The following is a 20,998-nucleotide window of genomic DNA, read 5'->3' as shown; positions in this document are numbered from 1 at the left end:
TACAGCCTCATTAAATTAGAGCAAATGTTCCACAAAATGAGTTTCTGCAGCTTTACGTCACACTATGGTAACGGAAGATACTTCCTCTTTCAGGACATCATAGATGAAAGGGATGTAGAGTTCTAAAGCGGTATCTAGGCATTTTTTAAGTCAAAATAAAATCACAGTAAGAAAGACAGAGCAAACTGTTGGCTTCGGAGTGATCATTTCCCAAGCACCCATAACGTTTATCAAACATGGTTGTGGCGTCATAGTTGGAGACAAAACTAACTCATTCTTCCAGGCAAATTTCTGGGCCCAAGGAAAAGACTGTTCTTCAAAGCAAACTTTGACCTTCTCTGGTGCAACCCAGATAATTTTAGATGACTTACAGGGTGGCACTGGTAACGTCTCCAAACACTGTGCCAATACCAGCTTCAGCGACAAAGTTGTGGTTGGCTTGGGCATACAGAGCATGGCATTGCTTTCCATTATGTGTTTTGAGTTGTGGAGGCTAAAATCTGTGGCGGGGTGGAACCTGTGGCATCAAGGTCTGAGCCATCAAGGCCGAAGGAGCTGTCCCGCCATCAATAAGAGCTGCCGAGGTTACTAGACCTGTCAAAGATGAGAGACACAGTCTGACGGAAGGCGTCAACCTGTGCGGTGTCAGCAAGACTCAGAAATTCCTGGAAAATATTAACAAGCTTTGGAAAATGCTCCAAAAAAGAGGAAACGAGAAAGAGACCAGCATTGGGGACCAGCAACATGACTCCCAACGGTCCCAGGAATGGGACAGTTTCATCACGGAAGATGATTTTCCTTCCTTAGGGACATATTTGTGTTTTTTGGAGAGAATACTTTTTGTAAGGTATTTCCCTCACAGGAGACATAACCCATAGGAGAAGGGCTACTATTTGGCATGCTTTTAAGGTCTTGGCCCAGAATAACTTTGATTCGGGTGCATCAGATAAAGATGAATGGCAGGCTGCTATTTCATTGTAGAATAAAGATGTTCTGAGTATTCTACTAAGACATCAACTTGAAGCAGGTATGAATGCTGAACCCTTCATTAGGAGACATTTCACCTAGTTTTGTATGAAGCCCCAAGAGCACGCTCTGGATCACATCATTGAGGCGTAAAAAAAAACAGGAACTGACATTAAGTGTGAGCCTATTAAGCACTGGAGACATCATGTCTCACTGGCAGAGTCTTAGTTGGAGAAGCATGGAGCCACCTCGCAGCACCGCAGAGGTACTGCTGAGAAAAAGGTTTGCCGCCATAAGTCTGACCGTAGGTGGAATATTCTTAATGCAAGAAATCTGCAGGAAGATGTATCTACCACAAAGGTGAAGGCAAAAGACAAAACAATAAGCATTATAAAGTGCTAACATTGATGGAGTAAGGATATTAAAAGTAAAAAGTATAAAGACGCACTAACAGAGGAAAGAAGAAAAGCGAAATAGAAGTCCATGCTCACTTAATCAGGTCTCTATCTGTACAGAGGATTAAGCGCCAGTGGGATACGAAAGTATATACAAGTGACAAGGAGAAATATGACCAGTTGCAAAAATAAAAAAGGAAAAACAGAGGAATGCAAAGTAGTGAGAGACAGGGAGCTGCACAACAACCTGACAAAGAAAGAAGAGAATACAAATTCATGCAAAAAAAAAAAAAAAGGGAAGCAAAAGGACTTTTCTATCACCAAGTTAAACTTACTTTGCCCACTCAGGGTGTTTGGAAACGGTCTCGTTGATCAGATTGCTTGTGACTTCAATGATGTGAACACTTTCCTGGTGCACCTATAATTAAAAAAATAAACAGTACCAACTTAAGAAAAAGCATACTTTGCAGAGTTGTTAATGCGGTTGAGGTTTTTAGGGTGAGTCTTCAGATGCAGAAGAACGAAAAACCATTCAGACACATTCTTTAACAAAGAAAGGGAGAAGCGGAAGTTAGTCACAATGGCAATGCAATGAGGAAGATCTTAAATAATTTGAGGGAAAACTTGAGACTTTCGACTCTTTATAATTTATGCAGACTGCCTTCTTTACTTTACGTCTATAAACAAGGAGGGCATTTTATTGTAGAATAGTAAAGGAGTGAATGTTGGATCGAGGTACTATGAGTAGAATAAGTTATTTTGTGATCTCGAAAAATCTAGATTAATCTTTTACTTCAAGAGGGAAAAGTATTAATTTTCATTCTAAGACATTTAAGTGACCAGGAATGGCTGGCGTCTACAATATCTCATAAACTTAATTACTTTTCGGGCAAAGTGTATACTTTTTTGTCTTCCGCTGGTGTGAAGGAAATGAGTAGGAATAACCTGGAAGACAAAATGGTGTGACCATATTTCAAACGCTCACTGTCAATGATAGTTGGAAAAGCACTTGACAACATGGATGTTTAAGAAAGTAAAAATAGGCACTGGAAATGAAAAATGTGAGTAATTCTGGGTAATTGTGGGTAGGAGCTGTAACAATGATAAAAAAGAAACCTAACAGATGTGAGCAACCATGAACGAGGGTTTTCTCTAGAGAAACTACTGTAACTCTGACAATTCCTCCTTCCTTGTAAAATAAACATGATTTTTTAATAATACCAAATAAAAGAGAATACACACGCACGTTTGTCCTGAGCGATGTGTTTGATTCGTAACTTCCGAATCTTAATTTATACGACTTGGAGAACCATCACAGTGGACCTGCATTAAGTTCTGTGTTATGATAAATGTGAACCAGATTTTTTAAAGCCTTTTCGCTGGAACTAAAAGCAATTCTGTTATTCCTTGCAGAAGTATGTAGTTGGTCATACATTGACAAATGTCAGAGAACAGTTAAGTATTCTACGATTTGTAAATAGGCAGCTTATTTGGAATACAGAAAATACCATTAAGGGAGGCTACTCTAGTAATAAAGACCTTGGACCATGCACAAGAAGCATCTTAGTGCTTGATTGAAAGAGTATGGTGGACAATTCCAATTGTGATTCCTTTTGGTAGACTAAGTTTAAGCTTAAATATTTGATCATCCCTATGAAAACCTTTAAGGAGACCACGTCTTTGGTTAGAGTCCAGAATCTTTAATTCAGGTTCCTTAAGATGGCAGTGCTGGGGAATTTACCTCTGTGGTCTTACAAGCAAACATTCTCAATATTTTCACTTGATAAATGGCAGCACACAAGAACTGCCTCTTCAAATGAAGGTAACTTGTGGGCTAGGGGCTTGGTCCTGCGTCCAGATGTTTGAGGACATGACAAACAGCTGTCATCTGAGTGCTGATCACTGGCCACAGTTTTAAAAAGTTTTTGTAATATCCTTTGTGTTTCGTTGTTATCCTACTACACTAGAAGGTGTTATCCTGGTGAATTAACAGGTGTTCCTGTCATCAATCATATGCCTTTTCTTAGAATCGAGCTTGTAAGCGCTATACAGCCTGTTGTAATCTCTCTGTGGGCTTTTAACCACGCCCACTCTTGCTACTCATGTTGTTGTTGTGCTTGTCTTAAATGCTTCATTTTTATTGGTGCATTTGGTGAAATGTCCCTCCATTGCGTGCTGAGTTCCCTCACCTGGAGGGAGCTAAGTGAACATTCCTAACATTTCTGCTGGCCATCACACTAGTCATGCTTCCTCCTGTTACAGAGTGTGATGGCCCCTCCTCTGGTTTCGGTTTGCCTTTCATCCCAGCCGCGATCCTTTGCTCATGGCAGTGGTGGTGCTTTGAATCGGCTTACGTCTGTTAACTTTTTTACTCTTCATTTTACTCGAGACCAATTGGTTTTTTTTGTATTGTCTTTTCAGATTCTTAAAAGGACATCAAAACACACTGAATCCTGTTTCATTGCAGCTGACAGTAAGTGGACGTTAACACTTGAATGGTGTAGAATACATCCGAAAGTGACATTCAATGCCAATACATTTGAGTACTCAGAAGCCATTACTTTAGACCTCTGCCGTACATATTATTATGCACAGCTAAACTCTTGTAACAAAAGCACTGGAACTATTGCTTGAAGTTAGTGAGTTGAGGTACTGACAAAATCAGCTCAAGTGCAAGAATTTCTGGAGCATCAGACTAAACAATATTTTTCTGTTTGGCTGCTCCCCTTCACATAACAAGACTGCATTTTTTTCAATTAAAGGGGATTCAGCTTGGTGCCTACTATTGGCCATTTCTGGTGGAGCCAGAAGCCAGCACGCAGTTCCCTTAATGTAAAACCCGTCCTCGGTGAAATGTTCTACTGCTAAACAAATGTATCATGCTAGCTGACAGCTGGTTACCTGGTGGGTTAGATACACAATGGCGTACACACACGTCAGCAACACTGTGTAAATAACACCGTGATTGTGCAAACAATTTACAGTTCACAAAAATTCCTTATATTCACCAAGATGTTGACCACTGTGATAGAGAACTAGGCAGCTGCATGACTCCGCTTTGTGCAGTCGCCCTTCCGGATGAATGTGCGGGCACAGCCGTGGTCCATCTTATTTTTTGCCTCAACCCAGCATTGTGCTGGTGGGGCCAGAGGCATAGTCGTGACAGCATGTCTCTACTCCCAAAAGTAGGAAACCCCAAATCCTCAGGCTTTAATGTCCCATTCTCAAGAGCTGAATCCCTGTGTGGCAGGCACTGTTACCTGCACCTAGTCTGACTTGACAAAGGAAAAAAGTGTTCAATGACAAGGAAGTGCTTTGTGAAATTGAAATAATCCAATAGCGCACTCCTCTGCCCCCACAGTATATAAAAGGGGTGCGGTATGGATCTTCAAATACCTTTGAGAATGAATGAATACAAAACAAGATAAACGTCCCTTTTATAAATGAAATGCTAGGTCGTTCAGTACCGTAGGCCAACAAACACTGGCAAAGCCAATAGGTCTGGGTTTAATGTGCTAAGGCGTGCCGCTTTAGCACATTAGAGTCAGACACCTAGGAGAGATCCAGGAGGAGTGGAGCTCGGTCTGCAATTGTAAAGTAGCCCCTCTTCCAGTACAATGCATAGGACCGATATGAGGTTGAAGGATACACCGAAACAGCCAACAGTATTAGATGAGGGAAGAATATTCCACTGGGCTAAGACGTGATTGAAAAAGTCTTGTTACGAAATAAACTACTTGAAGAAAAGCAGTGGTTAAAAGGGGGAATCCAAAACCCACTTAATCGATGTTGTTAGCGAGAGGTCTCTTTCAGAGCATCAGTGTCAAAATCCAGACCTAAAAGGTTCAGTTGAGGCACTCGATACTGATAAGGTATTCAACAAAAACTTTCAATTTTTTTTGTGGTAGAAAAAGATAGCAGCAAATATGCAATCACACACGCAGAGAAATAAGATGTACCCAGTTTTTCTTAAATCTTTCCTCACTCAAAGGCTAGTTAAATTATTCTGGGATTCTATTGGTCAATCAGCCAGGCAAATCAGTGCCATACAAGCCTTAAAACTACATTTGTAGTTTTGGAAAACTCAAAGACACTAAGGGGGTGATTCTGAGCTTGGCGGGCGGCGGGAGCCGCCCGCCAAGCGGGAACCGCCAGAAGACCGTACCGCGGTCAAAAGACCGTACCGCGGTCAAAAGACCGCGGCGGTCATTCTGGGTTTCCCACTGGGCTGGCGGGCGACCGCCCGCCAGCCCAGCGGGAAACACCCTTCCACGAGGAAGCCGGCTCCGAATGGAGCCGGCGGAGTGGAAGGGGTGCGACGGGTGCAGTAGCACCCGTCGCAAATTTCAGTGTCTGCTAAGCAGACACTGAAATTCTAAGTGGGGCCCTCTTACGGGGGCCCCTGCAGTGCCCATGCCATTGGCATGGGCACTGCAGGGGCCCCCAGGGGCCCCACGACACCCCATACCGCCATCCTGTTCCTGGCGGCCGAAACCGCCAGGAACAGGATGGCGGTCGGAATCCCCATGGCGGCGCAGCAAGCTGCGCCGCCATGGAGGATTCCCCTGGGCAGCGGAAAGCCGGCGGTAGACCGCCGACTTTCCGTTTCTGGCCGCGGCTGTACCGCCGCGGTCAGAATGCCCAAAGGAGCACCGCCAGCCTGTTGGCGGTGCTCCCGCAGACCACGGCCCTGGCGGTTTTTACCGCCAGGGTCAGAATGACCGCCTAAATCTAACTAAGTGGCATTGTCTGAATGTAACCTGCAACAGGTTTGTATTCTTGCAGGAACAATTCAGCCGTTCATCCTTCTGAGATTGACACATTGAGGACCAAAGTTCATGCTATTTATAGTACTTTATAACGTTAAAATATCTGGTGACCAGCACTACATAAATAATGTACTATCATAATCATCGGAGTTTTGAGCAGGCAACCTTTAAGAGCACCACAACAGTGTGTTAGTCAAAGCCGAAACAAGGCCCAGAGAAGTCCTCATAGTGCAAATGCTCATGGCCTATCAAGTCTGAAGGAGTTTAATGGTTATTATAGGGGGGATTTTGCAAAGAGATTATACAACACATTTTGTGCCCTGATGAAGGCCTTTTCTGCTTAAATAACAGCATTTGACATAATACTTTAAGTCTTTACCTCGAGTAAAATATATTTTTTCCCAACGTTGAAAAGAAAAGAAAAAAAACACTTGTGAATGGGAAATCACAAACCACGAACCTTAATGTCCTCGAGTAACAATGCAAGTTTCGCACTAAACAAAGTGACTTGCCGAGGACAATCTAGCCAGTTGCCATAATTTATTACTCATTTTACAGAAAAGCGAGTTTTGAAAAAACAAGTCGCAGAACGAACTATGATTTTTGAAAAACATTCTCTTTTTTGTAATGAGACTTTAAAGTACTCACTGTCATCACGCAAACAACGGTACAAATCTCCAGTATGGAGAAGTGAAGTAACACCCTGTTTCGGGGTCACCTGTGCGATCCCACTCACCGTTCCCTCAGTGCACCGCAGGTCACATACTCCAAGCCCTCAGCCGTTCCAATGCCAGGAACCCCACAAATGCTGTTTGCCAGAGCACTCCAGGAGTAGATATTTTATTGATGAAATTTATAAATGATACTGTACTGATCGTTGGTGAACTAATGTGTGATTTTTCGAATTAAATGCTATAAGACGGGTGACTATTGTGAATGGCCACCATAATCCATTTTGTTTTCTACTTAGGCTAACTTTAGCTAACTTTGCAGTTGTCTTTCATTGCTCAATGCTTACTCAAAAAAGTGTGTTTAACAGTTTGCAGACGTGTAGACAGCTACCTCTAGGGCTTTTTTGTGTTATGTCTTACAAGGTCAGATTTATTAGGTCTTTGCTAGAGTTGGACTGTCCTATTGTTTAGAAAATGTCACTAACGTTCTTCCTCGAGGATGGAAGTAGATACAACATTGTTAGAAGTTTCTTCCTGAACCTGAGATTCTGATGAGTTGGAACAATGGGTCCACAGACGAGACGGAAGAGAAGAAAAAAATGTTATATATTGTGTTTAGTTAATGATTTCTTCAATGAGAAACTGTCAAATGAGAATTCAATGTACTATGAATGTGTAACTTTTAGTTATCTAACAGTTATCTTTAGTTATTGGCTAAATGTACAACACTCCATGTCCTGACCAATCATGAGTTTTGTGAAAGTTAATATAATGTTTTGTCACTTATTCTTGGGTGTTAGAGAGAGAAAGAGAGAAGAGAAGAGTCAGACCAGCCTGTAAGAGATTTTGTAGAGAATTTCCAGTGATATTTCCAGAGTTAGATTAATGGGGAGGTTTGCAGTCATGTAGATTCAGGGGATTTATAGATCACTCCAACTGATAGTGTCCCCTTACTGAAGCAATCTTCTTGTTAGTTATCTCATGGGTTACTTATAAATTGCAAATTGTTATATGTGTCTTTTGTTTTACAGGTAGCAGCTGCAACTTGTGAATTGATTGCTGCATAATAATATTATTTTTGTTATAACCCGAGTTAGTATGTTTTTCTAAATGTGTTTCTAAAACTTTTACATGAAGCCCAACATGTTAATGCTAATTAGTGGTTAGTGAGGGAGTTTGTCCCTACATGCTCATGATTCATATTGACGTTCTTTGATTTACTGCTTCAATGTATATTATCTCACTGACGCAGATATTGGTGTTATTAAGTTGGGTTATAACACTTGAGTAAATTTGTTTACTTGCTTTAATTAAACTCAGATATATAAGGTGTTCTATTCAGCCATTGATGATTCTGTATGTATATCATTTGTGTTTGAGAATTATTTTTGTGACTTTAGCATTGTTAACATGGTGAAATAAATGCGTAATCCTTCTTAATAAACTGGTGTGAACATTGCAGTGTAATTAGATTATTTATTTGTTTATTGATGCTTATTGTGAATGATTATGCCATGCATCGACATCCCCTCTAATCAATGTTGTGCCGGTTCATCGGCCGACGGAGCGAGATCCACTATTTTGGTCTGAGATAATAGCTAGGATTTCTCCGCGCTTCAGCAGTTTTTGGTAGGAGAGTTACGGTTATGTCATTATTAGATGATGTCATGAAAATGTCATAGTTCGTGAAAGAATCTTCTTGAAATTGTTTTTACAATATATTTTTTTCTGAAATGTTGTACGGATATGAGAAAATTAGTTGCTAGTTGCCTAAGTGACTTTCCCCAGTCCTTGGAGATACTCTACGTTGAAGGGTATGTTCCTAGTGATGTTTGATTGAACGAGTGAGGTGAGAATATTTTGCACTTACACAGCTTGAGCTAATTTGCAGTTGACTGAGGTGTTCATGAGCTCCGAAAGAGTGGGCGTACTCCAATGGAGTTTATAGGGTGTGGGCGCACTCCAATAGGTATGAGAGTAGGGAAGCAGCGTTCTTCATGTGAGTGTGGCGATTAGTGCAGGAAACATTTTCCACGTGGTTGTTGATAAGACGGACCTAATGAGAGAGGTCTAAGACTCCGGAGTATATTGACAAGTGTAGTGAGAACTTGGTATATGTTGTAATTTGTCTTTTTAGTAGATTGATCCGGCATGGTTGGTAAGTCGAGTTTGTGAGATAATTCGTGCATTTGAAATTATAACTGGGATTTGGTGAGTACTAAGTGCACTAGGGCAATAATCTAATGTTCAGTTGAGAAATGAAATTTGCAGGTCGAATTTTGCTTACAAATGTGGGGAACTGTGAAAAAGAGTACCTTTAGATGAGAGAGCTGAAGGCGAAATTTGGAAGGTTCCTGAAGCGATGGTGTTACCCTACCTGTAGTAAATAGACAAATTTGTTTTCTTATTTTTGGTTTAAGGTTTTGCTCGTGAACTAATATTGCATTGGTTTGGTGTGTTAGTTGTGTGCAAGTAAACCCGAAAGATTTTGACAGCGTCTCAGCAGTCGAGCTGAGAGGGGGATGTGTGTGTATTAGTGTGACTTGAGTTCTGCCGCGCTGGGATAGGTTTGTTAGGTAGAAGGGTCGCGCACGGATTCGTCCATCAGTCCAATATTTGTGTAGTGCGATTGGAAGGTGAGAGTGTTGAAGAGGATTGTGGGATTGTAGTCACTCTTTCTGATTGGTTATTTTTTTTAAAACAGATTCGTTGTTCATTTTGTTTTATTTGGAATAGATTTTGTGAATCATTATTCTGATTAAATTGTTTTGGAATAAATTTGGTTGAAGATGAAGTTTTTCAAGGCTTTAAGAAGTGCCTTTAGAGGTGATGAGTATATTCCGGCATGAGAGGGAGAAATTTGTCCACCAGAAAATATTCCAGCATTTATCGTGACTGAGGAGAGGGGTACGGGAGCATGCCTCTGGTTGAAACATTGGGTTAAGATCACAAAGAAAGAAGGTTGTTTAGCTTTACCATTTTCTGGAACATTTAATTTGAAAATTTTGGAGAATCTGAGGCAGAAAATGTACAGTTTAAAACCTCCTCCGAGACCAGCACAGTATGAAGCCTTAGCGAATTGGGAACGAGTAGCTAAACAGCAACAAGCATTGAAATTTGAGAGGAGAATGAGGAGAGTAGAAAAGACACTAGCAGACGCTAGATGGGATGAGGAGCAGAAAGAGTGGAGAGGAGCAACCCTATAGGGAATTAGATTATTTCCTGCAAGAACAAAAGATGATGAGGATGGGTCAAAAGCCGAGAAGAAAAAGAAAAAGAGTTCCTTAGTAAATAAAGAAAGAAAATTAAAAGATTTGAAAAGAGTTATGTTTATTGATGATGATGAATTGGATGAGGGTGAATTGGTTTCTGAGATTTTGCATATACAGCTCAAGGAGGTCAGGGAAACAGTGAGAGAGGAACTAATGGAAGTTGGATTGCTAATATGAGTCCTACTGCACCATCCACATCGGGACTATCACAGGATATCCTGAATAGTGAACGAGTTCATATGCAGAGTAGTTTAAATGATTCATTGAACAATGGACAGCAGTTGGAGATCAACATTCCTGAGACTTACCCAGAGGCTCAGATTGTAAGGACGACTACTAATTTAGTGTTGCCTCCAGGTCAACAAGGGCTAATTCAGAAAGAGCCTGTCCAGATACAGATTCCTCAAATGCAGAGCATGAGAACAATGTAGACACAGAAAACTGGATCTCTTGTTAGTCCAGATGCGATTTCAGTACCTATTACGATGGGTCCGCTTATACCACTATATGCAAAGAGTAATAAAAGTGGGGTGAGTTCTTTGGTCCAGTTTCAGAATGGAGGTTTGGAAAAATCGACTCCAAGACAAGAGCAAAATCTGAATGAGACTAGGTCTTTATTTAATTTGTCTCCTGTTGGAATTCTGGGATCTGATCAAATGATATTTCTTTAAAAGGTCTATCTACACAAGAAATAACGAAGTGGTTAGAAGACTTAAGTAGTTCAAAGATCTTTGAGAAACAGAATAGGGAGGAAGACTCAATAGACAGAGTAAAACTGTTAATGGAAGGAAATGAGCTTTCTGAAGGGATGATGGGTGTGAACAGACTCGAGTCATATACTGAAGCGCAATTGAGATACTTGTGTAAGATCATTACAAAGGGAGCAGGAAAGGTACACCAGCAGTTACAAGAAGTAGCAGATGAGTATGACATCTATCTCACAAACATTTAAAAGCTCAAAGAGAAGTTATAAGTTAGATCTTGAAGAAGATTGTGCACACATGAGGTCTGCAGGGATGAACACACATCTTAGGGAATTACTTGAAAGAGTACAAGTTTGGAGAGCCTTAGACAAATGGTAAGGCATATGGGTCAAGAAAAGAGAAAGGCCAAAGAAAGGAGACCTGGTGCAGACAGGAGAATCAGTGAAAATGTTACCAATGAGGGAAACAACCAGGAGAGAATTTTGTCTGTGTATCCTGGAGTAGGAGTGATATCTTAAGTTTTACAGATGATTACCCAAGATTGAGAAAGAAGCCATTAGAATGGTACCAGTAGATAGATAGGTTTGTGAAGCTTGCAAAGTGCCTGTGGGAAGACCTGAATACTCGCTTTGATATTGTTGTTCCAGCAGATTTGTGGACTGAGTGCAAAAGGAGTGTGGATTGGCCGACAAGTGAGCCGCAGAGAGACTTGAAAACGGGTGCACAATCCCCAGAAATAATGAAACATTACTATAAACTTGTTGAGTTTCTCAAAACAAAAGTTTTGCTGAAAAATACTGATTGGCAACGCATAGATAGAACAGCACAGGAAGCAAAGGAATTTATTGATGCATATTATGAAAGGTTGTTAAAGGCATTTAAATATTTCAATGGTACAGAGACAATTGAGAAACAGGACATGTATCATTTTGTGTTCAGGTTTGTTGAAGGATTGAGAAGAGAAATTAACCAGATGATAAAGAATAAGTTTATCTGTTGGCAAGCCAAACAGATTGATGAGGTGTTGCAGTACGCAAAATACTGTAGTGACAAGATTGACATGAAGCAGAAAAGTTGAAGGAAAAAGCAATGGTGATGAAGATTAAGGCTGCAGAGACAGGAATGCAGGGAAATTTCCGAGCGCAGTCACAAGGAAATGGCATGTTTCAGAGTGAAAGCAGAGGTAGAGGTGGAATGATGCTTCCGGTTGTCGATAGAAATGTGGATTTGAATTCAGTGGTGATGCAGGATGAGCACCAAAGAAGGGTGTTACCCCACCATAATTGCAGAGCAACTGGACATTGGAAGAGACAGTGTCCGTTGTTAAATCAAGGTGGTATTGTGCAACAGACAAATGGTGTCAATTCTCGCCAGAGCATGAAAGGCCCTAGAGTGAGAGGTCAACATCAGAATTTCCAGAATAATGTAAATACTGTGCAGGGTTTTCAACCTTTGCAGATGATGCAGCCGATGCAAAATGTACAACCACAGGTACAAGTACAAATGCCACAAGTACAACTATTGCAGCCACAAGTGCAGATGGTACCTGCACAGCAAATTCACATACCGAGACAGGTTCAAGTGATACAGGATCCTGTGAATCAACAACAGGTGATGCCTTCGCGGGTGGTCACGAATCAGAAATCAAACAAAAGTGAAAAAACAGTAGATCAATTTTCTTTACACAGTGAAGATGAAATAAATGATGAATGGCCATTGGATAGTTCAGATGAGGAGGAGTATGTGATGGCAGCATCATTAGAAGTGGATCAGAAAGGTCCTTATGTAAAGGGTGAAGTACATGGGCATGAAGTTTGTTTTCTGGTTGATACGGGAGTTACACGTTCAACAATAAGATCTGTAGAGATTCCAGATATACTGTTATCAGAGAGGACGGTTCGGACTGTAGGAGTGGCGAACAAGCATTTGACTAATGTTCATACGGAACCAGTAATTGTTAAAATTGGTAATTTTAAAGGTTTGCACAGATTTGTTGTTGGCGATTCCAGTCCAGTGTCACTACTGGAAGAGATCTGTTGTGTAAAATAAATTGTTCGATTTCCTGGTCAATTAAGGGAATTGAGATTGAGACAAACCGTGATGAGGAAGATGTAATGATTACTGCTGAAAATGAACGAGTGTCCAGAGAGTTTCCTCTGATTAATTTCGATGAACAAGAAAATGATGAGAATGATTCAGTTGATTTGATTAATTTTTTCCAGTTTTTGAAATAAAAGATCTTCCAGTCAATTTGCAGCAAAGGGTTAAGTTGAAAGTTTGGGACCTTTCAGGGAAAGACATTGGCTTGATCAAGGGAGTTGAAGGAGTCAGAGAGGCAGTGAAAGAGAATGTGGTATTTCCACAGACTGCTCAATCCCCGATGAGAAATTAAACAATCGAAGGAATAAGACCTTTAATAGAGCAGTTTTTAGAAGAAGACATTCTGAAAGAAGTGACGAGTAGCCAGTGTAATTCACCAATAATTGGTTTGAGAAAACCAAGTGGAAAATTTGTCTTGTCCAGGATTTGAGAAAGATAACATTGTGGTTAAATGTTGTCCAGTTGTGCCAAACCCAGCTGTGATTATATTCCAGATTCCGTGCGATGCTGAATTGTTTACTGTGATAGATTTATACCAAACATTTTTCTCCGTGCCTCTTCAGCAGGACAGTAGATATCTTTTGTTTTAAATTCCTGAGTCTTTTGTTGGTGTAGAATTCCTCAGGGGTTTTCAGAGTCACCATCGATTTTCAATCAAATTTCGAAAAAGAACCTGGAGTTATTGGTAATGCCTTATCAATCGACATTAGTGCAGTACATAGATGATCTATTGATTGCATCAAAGACTAAAGAAGGATGCAAGGAAGATACAATTGCATTGTTGAATTTTTTGGGAGACAATGGTCACAAGGTGTCCTCTAGGAAACTGCAGTATTGTCAAAAGGAAGTGAAATACTTGGAAAGCAACAAAACGTTGATTAGTTTTCCTAAAATCTTTTGTTCTGTCCACGTAATACATTAGAGCTCTTTTAAGGTCAAGAGTGTGTAGAGTTCTTTCACCAGTAGAGTCTGGCTGTGGAATGAAGACTAGCAATTCCACTGACTGATTAATGTGAAAAGGTGAAACCACTTTAGGTAAAGATTTCAGGTTGGTCCTAAGTACTACTTTGTGTTTGTGTACTTGGAAGAACGTTTCTAGAGTAAATGCTTGAATTTCACTTACTCTTCTTAATGAAGTAATTGCTACTAAGAAAGCAACCTTCCATGTGAGAAAATAAATAGCATAGGAGTGCATGGGTTCGAATGGTGGGCCCATTAGTCTTGTGAGTAAAATATTAAGATTCCATGCAGGAACTGGTGGAGTTCAGGGTGGAATAATCCGTTTAAGGCCTTTCACAAATACTTTTATGACAGGAACTCTAAAGAGACAAATATGTTGTATGGTTTGTAGGTGCACTGATATGGCTGTTAAATGAATTTTAGTAGAGGAAAAAGCCAGGTTTGTTTTTTTGTAAATAAAGCAAATCGCACACGATATCTTTTACTGACGCTTCAAGTGGAGCTATATTTTTAGCTTGGCAGTAGTATACAAAATGTTTCCATTTATTTGCATAGCATTGTCTGGTTGTTGGTTTACATGCTTGTTTTAGAACGTTCATACATTCTAATGGAAGTTGTAAATATCCAAACTCTATGACTTAAGGAGCCAAATCGCTAAATTGAGTACACTGGGATTGGGATGCCTGATTTGACCTTTGTTCTGAGTTAACAGATCTGGTCTGTTTGGAAGTTTGTGATGGGGCGCTACTGATAGAACCAGGAGTGTTGTGTACCAGTGTTGGCGTGCCCATGTGGGAGCTATGAGCGTCATGGTGAGGGAGGTGCAACGCATTTTGTTGACCAGAAATGGAATTAACAGGGAGAAAGCGTAAGAAAATATCTGCCATTGTAGACATTTGTAAGTCTGGCGGTCTAACAACACTAGATCCTGAAACTGACCCTGTGCCTGAGACCATTGTTGTGAGACATACTGTTATAGTGGTCTCTTGTTTAGTCTTGCATGTAGTACTATTGCTATACACTATGCCATAATTCCCAATAGTTTCATGATAAATCTTACTGTGTAAGTCTAATTGACCTGGATTTGTGATACGAGGTATTGAAAAGCCTGTATCCTCTGTGGATTTGGGTCGGCTAATGCTGTTTGAGTATTGAGAATTGCACCTAGCTAAGGTTGAGTCTGTGCTGGTTGAAGATGAGATTTCTGGCAATTGATTGGGAACCCTAATGTGTGTAGGGTATCTATTGTGTATTGAGTGTGTTGTTGACACTGTAGAATAGTGCTGGATTTTATTAACCAATTGTCTGGATAAGGGAAGAAACGTATGTGTTGTCTTCTGAGGTGAACTGCTACTACAGCTAGACATTTTGTGAAAACCCTTGGAGCTGTTATCCAGAAGGGTAGTACTTTGAATCGGCAGTGGTTGCCTGATATTATCAAACCTAAGTACTTGCGGTCAGCTGGATGTATGGGAATGTGGAAGTAGGCGTCCCTCAGACCACAGCCGCCATGTAATCGTGTTTTTGTAGTAGGGGAATGACCATGTGAAAATGTTCTGACAGGATATATAGATTAAGAGGTCTGAGATCTAGAATGGGTCTGAGAGTATCATCCTTTTTTGGTATATGAACGTATAGCGAATATACTCCTGTCCCTTGCTGTGAGATGGGAACCATTTCTATTGCCCCTTTTAATAATAGAGATTGTACCTCTTGTTTTAGTAGAACAGTGTGTTCTGGAGAGAGTCAGTGAGAACGAGGGGGAATATTTGGTGGAGTAGAGATGAGTTCTAGGCAATAACCATTGCGGATAATTGAGAGTACCCACTGATCTGTGGTGATGTTTTGCCAGTGAGAGTGGAACTATTGCAGTCTTCCTCCCACAGCAGACATGTGGGATTGTGGGATGTTTGGGAAGTCATTGTTTTGTGGGGGTGGTAGCACTCTTTAAGGCAGTAAACTTTCCTCCAGCTCTGAAGTTCTGTCCTCTGTAAGAGCCTCTAAATGACCCTCTTGAATAATACTGCTGCGTCTGTTTTGGATGGGAGGTGGAAGCTTCTGCAGTTTGGGATTTAAAACCTTTTGGTGTTCCTTGGGTAGATACTGAAAGAATTCTTGCATTTCATCCCAATGTGCCCTGTCATATCTTGCCAGCAGGGCCTGGGAACTGGCAATACGCCATTGCTTGGCTGCTTGTGTAGCTACCCTTTTCCCCGCAGCATCAAATTTTCTACTTCCTTTGTCAGGGGGTGGGGTATCCCCTGAGAACTATAAGCCCATTTCCTGGATGCACTGACCACGATAGAATCCGGTGACAGTTGTTGCATAATGTAGACTGGGTCTGTTGGTGCAGGCGTATATTTTTTTGCAATTTGTGAGGTTGGAACCCTAGCTTTGACTGGTTCTCTGAATATAGTGTCTAAACATACCATGAAGCATTGATAAGCACTGGTAGTGTTTAAGGGTAGAGGATAAGGTATTAAAAAGGAAATCCTCTTCCAAAGGTTCTGCATTCATTTGGACCCCATGGTATGCAGCTGCCCTAGATATTATTTGGGTTGGTAAAAGTGAAATATTTTGGAGGAGAGGACTTGGAGGGTTATGAAAATATTCTACGTCGTTATACTACTGGTCCAAACAACCATGTATTTGCTTTAGTGAGAAGTGGGATATATCAACTTCTAATTCTGAGTGAGAAGCTTCATGACTAGAAGCTGAACCACTAGCAAGATGCAATTTTCCCTGTATCTGATAGAATGGAAAGAGACACATAGCAAAGACATTGCTCTCATGAAACTACAAATTACATTTTTTGCTCTATATTACCTTTGCTGTAAGAAGCAGGGCCAGCAGAAGTGTCCCAATAACCAGAAGAAATATGATGAATATGCTGATTATTTTATCAAGCATTTTCTCTAAACATATGATTATCTATAAAGAGAAAAAACAGAAACCATGACTTTTGTTAGAACGTTTCCATTTAGCCTAAGTAAAGTATGACCCACCCACCCCTCATTTTTATGGATTAATCACTTATGAGAAAAGCAATGCTTAACATGGCAGGCTGTGAGTATTAGAACAACTTAAGTGTATGATGATATTTCGCCCGTATATAGAACCAGAAGATATAAGACTTTGGCTTTTATTAATACAAAGATACAAGAGTTAGATGTAGTAACATCAGTAACAACAGAAGTATGGCTGCAAGAAAAAGTGAGTTACAACGTGATCTAGGACATTTAGCATTACTCTTGGAAAAACTAATCTAGATGCTAAAGGTCTGGTTTTAATAATTTACAGAATAGAGAACAAAGATGATGCAATTGGAAGTCTTAAATGTCAAACCTAAAAGCACACTCAGACATGTATTTCTAGCAAACAAATTATCATGTCGATTTACTGAGATAACAGAATTAGAAGTGAAAGCTCCACCAGATCAGAGACAGATGGCCTTCTGGTGAATGCTAAGTAAATTATTTGCTGCTCTCAATCCGTTTTATTATTATTACATTTTAACATGGATGATGCTTTGAGCTACTACAGCAGAATGTACTGCTGACATTACTAGAGAGGCCAGGCAGGAAAGGTAAAGCAAGGAACCCCATCCTGGCAGTCAATGCAAACATGGTGCCAGTATCAATGTCATTCATCATAGTGCTCCAATAAAAAAAGGATGACAAAAAGAACAGGTTACTTGCCTTCGGTAATACTCTCTGAGGAGGACTAAAAATTCCTCACCTTAGAATATTCCCCAAGCACCAGACTGAATCAGAAAAACGTTTTCCCATGTAAGTACTCCTGTGCACCACTGGGTGGCATTGTGTGACTCATCAACACTGACTTCACATCGCCTCGGAAGTGACGGTGAAGAGACATATAAGCATAACCAATGCGCATGGAGTCGATTTCTTATCTTTAACCCTTTCGAGCCCTCAGACTTGGATCATGAACATGGTAACTGTACATCAAGAACTTGGGAATTCCTTAGATTTTGTTTTTTTTAAACAAGTGTATAGGGGCAAATGTCCATAAAACATACTAAGAACAATAAAATATGGTTAAAAACCTGAAACATTGGCACTGAATAGCGCAATCAGATTTACACTTTACAATTTCCTGTTGGCTACACTTCCATACTTGATAATAAGGAAATATTCTATATATTTACTGCAACATCAAAAAATACATATAGCCATAAAGTACAATTGCTTCATATCTAGATCGTGCCTAATATATTACAAATAAAGGTTTACAGGCAACTTTTAACCCCTTCCGTGTGTTGGACAGTAGGGAGCCGTCCGGCAAGTGTGTGTGTGTGTGAGAGTGCGAGAGAAGAGTGCGTGTGTGGAATATTATTAGGCCCTTCTGCTGCCAAGGGGGACAGAAGCCAATAGACACCAGGGATTTTGTTTTTGGGCAATATTGTTGTTGTGGGGAGCGGCTCATTGGCCAAGGGTAGCTCCCCTTTTTGGTGTGAATGTTGTGGCCATATCTGCTCCCCCAGGGGCAGATCAGCCATATATAATTAGGCTCATCTGCTCCCAAGAGGGGAAGCCACTAGACACCAAGGACTTAGTTCCATGGAGATTTTGTTGTTTTGGGGAGCAGCCCCTTGGGCAAGAGACCCTCCCCTTTTGGGGATGAATGTTTGTTTATTTCTGCTTCCCTGGGGAGGAGATTGGCCATATGTTTGGGACTCCCAAATAAACAGAGGATCCAAGCATATGACCTCCGCCCCTTACAAGGCTAAGGGAGGTATTTTACTACCATATGGGTTCGTAAGAAGAGCCAATGAGCAGGGACCATACATCTTATTGAATTACAAAGATGTTAAAAAGAGGACACTTCACAGAGTTGAGAAGGCAGTGAGGAATCACCAGTTAGATAGCGTATTTACCAGAAAGAGTGTTATCAAAGGAAAATAACCCGTTCTTTTGATGGACACCTTTAACTGCACATTTTCACCTTAGAATAGATACCAAAGAAGTGCCTATCCTAGGTAGAGAGTCTGTGGCGCGAACTCCCACTAAAAAGCGTTGCAGGACCAAGCAGGCAAAATATCCTTCCCACTGTAAAGGTGGAATGAATGTGAAAGGGGGTCTCTAGTTGTCAGTCAGTTTGCACCCTGACCAAGTAGGAACCCTCACTCTAGTCAGGGTAAGAGAGTCATAAACCTAAAATAACCCCTGCTTACCTCCTCAGTAGCTTGGCACAATCGGTCAGGCTTATCCCAGAGGCAATATGTTAAGTATTTGTACCCACACACAGTACCACAGTGAAAACACCACAAAAATACTAAGCACGAGTTTAGAAAAATAGCCCATATTTATTTATGAGTAAAACAAGACCAAAATGATAAAAATCCAACATACGCAAGGAAGATACAAATTTTTAAAGGTTTAATCTCAATATAGTGCTCAGAATCACAAAAGTTCCAATTTGGTTTTATCACAGAGTCGTTCCCAGCAGTCCAGCACTACTCAAGAGGGAGTGCGGCTCCGGGGACTGGGTCACACGGACACCAGTTACAAGTCCCTTAGAAACGAGGCAGAGTCAAAGACAGCACGGAGTCAGGGAGATGAGGCGTTGCTGGAGCCGGTGTGGCATCGGTTCCGTGCAGCTGCGCAGAAGGTGAGCTGTCAGTTTCTTATGGAGGTTAGGCGTCGGTGCCTTGTGAAGATAGTGAAGGTGAGGCGGCATCGGTTCCTTATGATCCGATGGGGGTCGATGAGTCGAACGGGTCAAGATGTGACAAAGCATCCTTTTGGGGTTGCGGTCAGAACATGGGGCCACAGGTGCCGCAGCAGAGTCCGGTGTCACGGACGTCAGTGACACCGCACTCGGGATGTTGTCGGGCCTGCTGCAGCGAGCGTGGTTGTTGCCCTTCAGCGGGGACCATGGCTTTGTGTTGCAGGCAGTGGCATGGAGTCGTGCAGCAGCACGATTCTGGAGTCATCTGGAATCGGTGTGCCTGGTTTCACTTGTTTTTATGCCAGCTTTCACTTTCAAGTCCCAGAAACTGGAAGGGCACCATTTGACAATCCAGGGTCCTCAATGAGAATACACAGATGCCAGCAGGTGAAGTATTTGCTGTCCATGAGACTTCTTAACAGGAGGCAATTTCAGTCCAAGGTTTTGGTGAAACTTCACAAGCAGGATACACAGCAAAGTCCAGTTTTTGTCCTCTCCAAAGCAGAAGCAGTAACAGCAGGTCAACCCAGCAACGCACACACAGCAAAGGGGCAGTACTCCTCCTCAGAGCTCTTCAGCTCTTCTCCTTGTCAAAGGTTCCTCTTGATCCAGAAGTGTTCTAAAGTTGTGGGGCCAGCGGTCCAATACAGACTCTAATTTCTGCCTTTGAAGTAGGCAAACTTCAAAGGAAAGTCTTTGTAGTGCACAAGACCCTGCTCTTCATTGCCCTGCCCCAGACAGACTCTAGGGGGTTGGAGACTGTATTGTGTAAAGACAGGCACAGCCCTTTCAGGTGCAGGTGTTGGCTCCTCCTTCCATTCTAGCCCAAGAAGTCTCATCAGGATATGCAGGACACCACCCACCTCCCTTTTATGTTACTGTATAGAGTGAATTCACAAACAGCCCAACTGTCAGTCTGACCCAGAAGTGGTTTCAGCAGTCAAGCAGAGGAACAGAATGGTCAAGCAGGAAAATGCTCACTTTCTACAAGTGGCACTGCAGTATCAGCCTGAGACATGTTTACAGGGCTACTCATGTTGGTGGCACAATCAGTGCAGCAGGCCCACTAGTAGCATTTGATTTACAGGCCCTGGGCACTTCTAATGCACTTTACTAGGGACTTACTAGTCAATCAAATATGCCAATCATGGAAAGGCCAGTTGCCGATACAATTTAGACAGATAGCACTAGCACTTTAGCACTGGACAGCAGTGGCAAAATGCCCAGAGTACCAAAAACCAGCATAACGAAATCCAGTATCCAGTCAAAAATACAGGAAGCAGAGGCAAAAATACAGGGAAACCGCGCCAAGGATGCCAGCCTTAACACCGGTCCCTCCCAGCAGAAACTGGGGAGAACTACCCAACCTCATGGGAGTTCTCATCACTAAGGCGGAAGAATCTGGACAGATCATCAGCATTGGTGTGTTCTGTACCAGGGCGCTGTTCCATTGTAAAGTCCATTCCCTTT

The 20,998-nt window shown here is 41.4% G+C and overlaps 1 protein-coding gene across 1 annotated transcript in view; it reads right to left on the bottom strand.

Annotated features, from left to right (window-relative positions):
* Window positions 1–20,998, bottom strand: part of TMEM245 (transmembrane protein 245) — a 533,540-nt gene that overhangs the window by 228,495 nt on the left and 284,047 nt on the right. Inside the window, exons 7-8 of the mRNA XM_069219563.1 lie at window positions 16,664–16,768; window positions 1,697–1,779 (exon numbers count right to left, since the gene is read on the bottom strand). Of these exons, the coding sequence (XP_069075664.1) occupies window positions 1,697–1,779; window positions 16,664–16,768 (188 nt within the window). The remainder of the gene's footprint in view (window positions 1–1,696; window positions 1,780–16,663; window positions 16,769–20,998) is intronic.

The sequence above is a fragment of the Pleurodeles waltl genome, chromosome 2_2, assembly GCF_031143425.1.
Source record: "Pleurodeles waltl isolate 20211129_DDA chromosome 2_2, aPleWal1.hap1.20221129, whole genome shotgun sequence".
Lineage (NCBI taxonomy): Eukaryota > Metazoa > Chordata > Amphibia > Caudata > Salamandridae > Pleurodeles > Pleurodeles waltl.
This window is presented reverse-complemented; position numbering and strand designations above follow the sequence as displayed.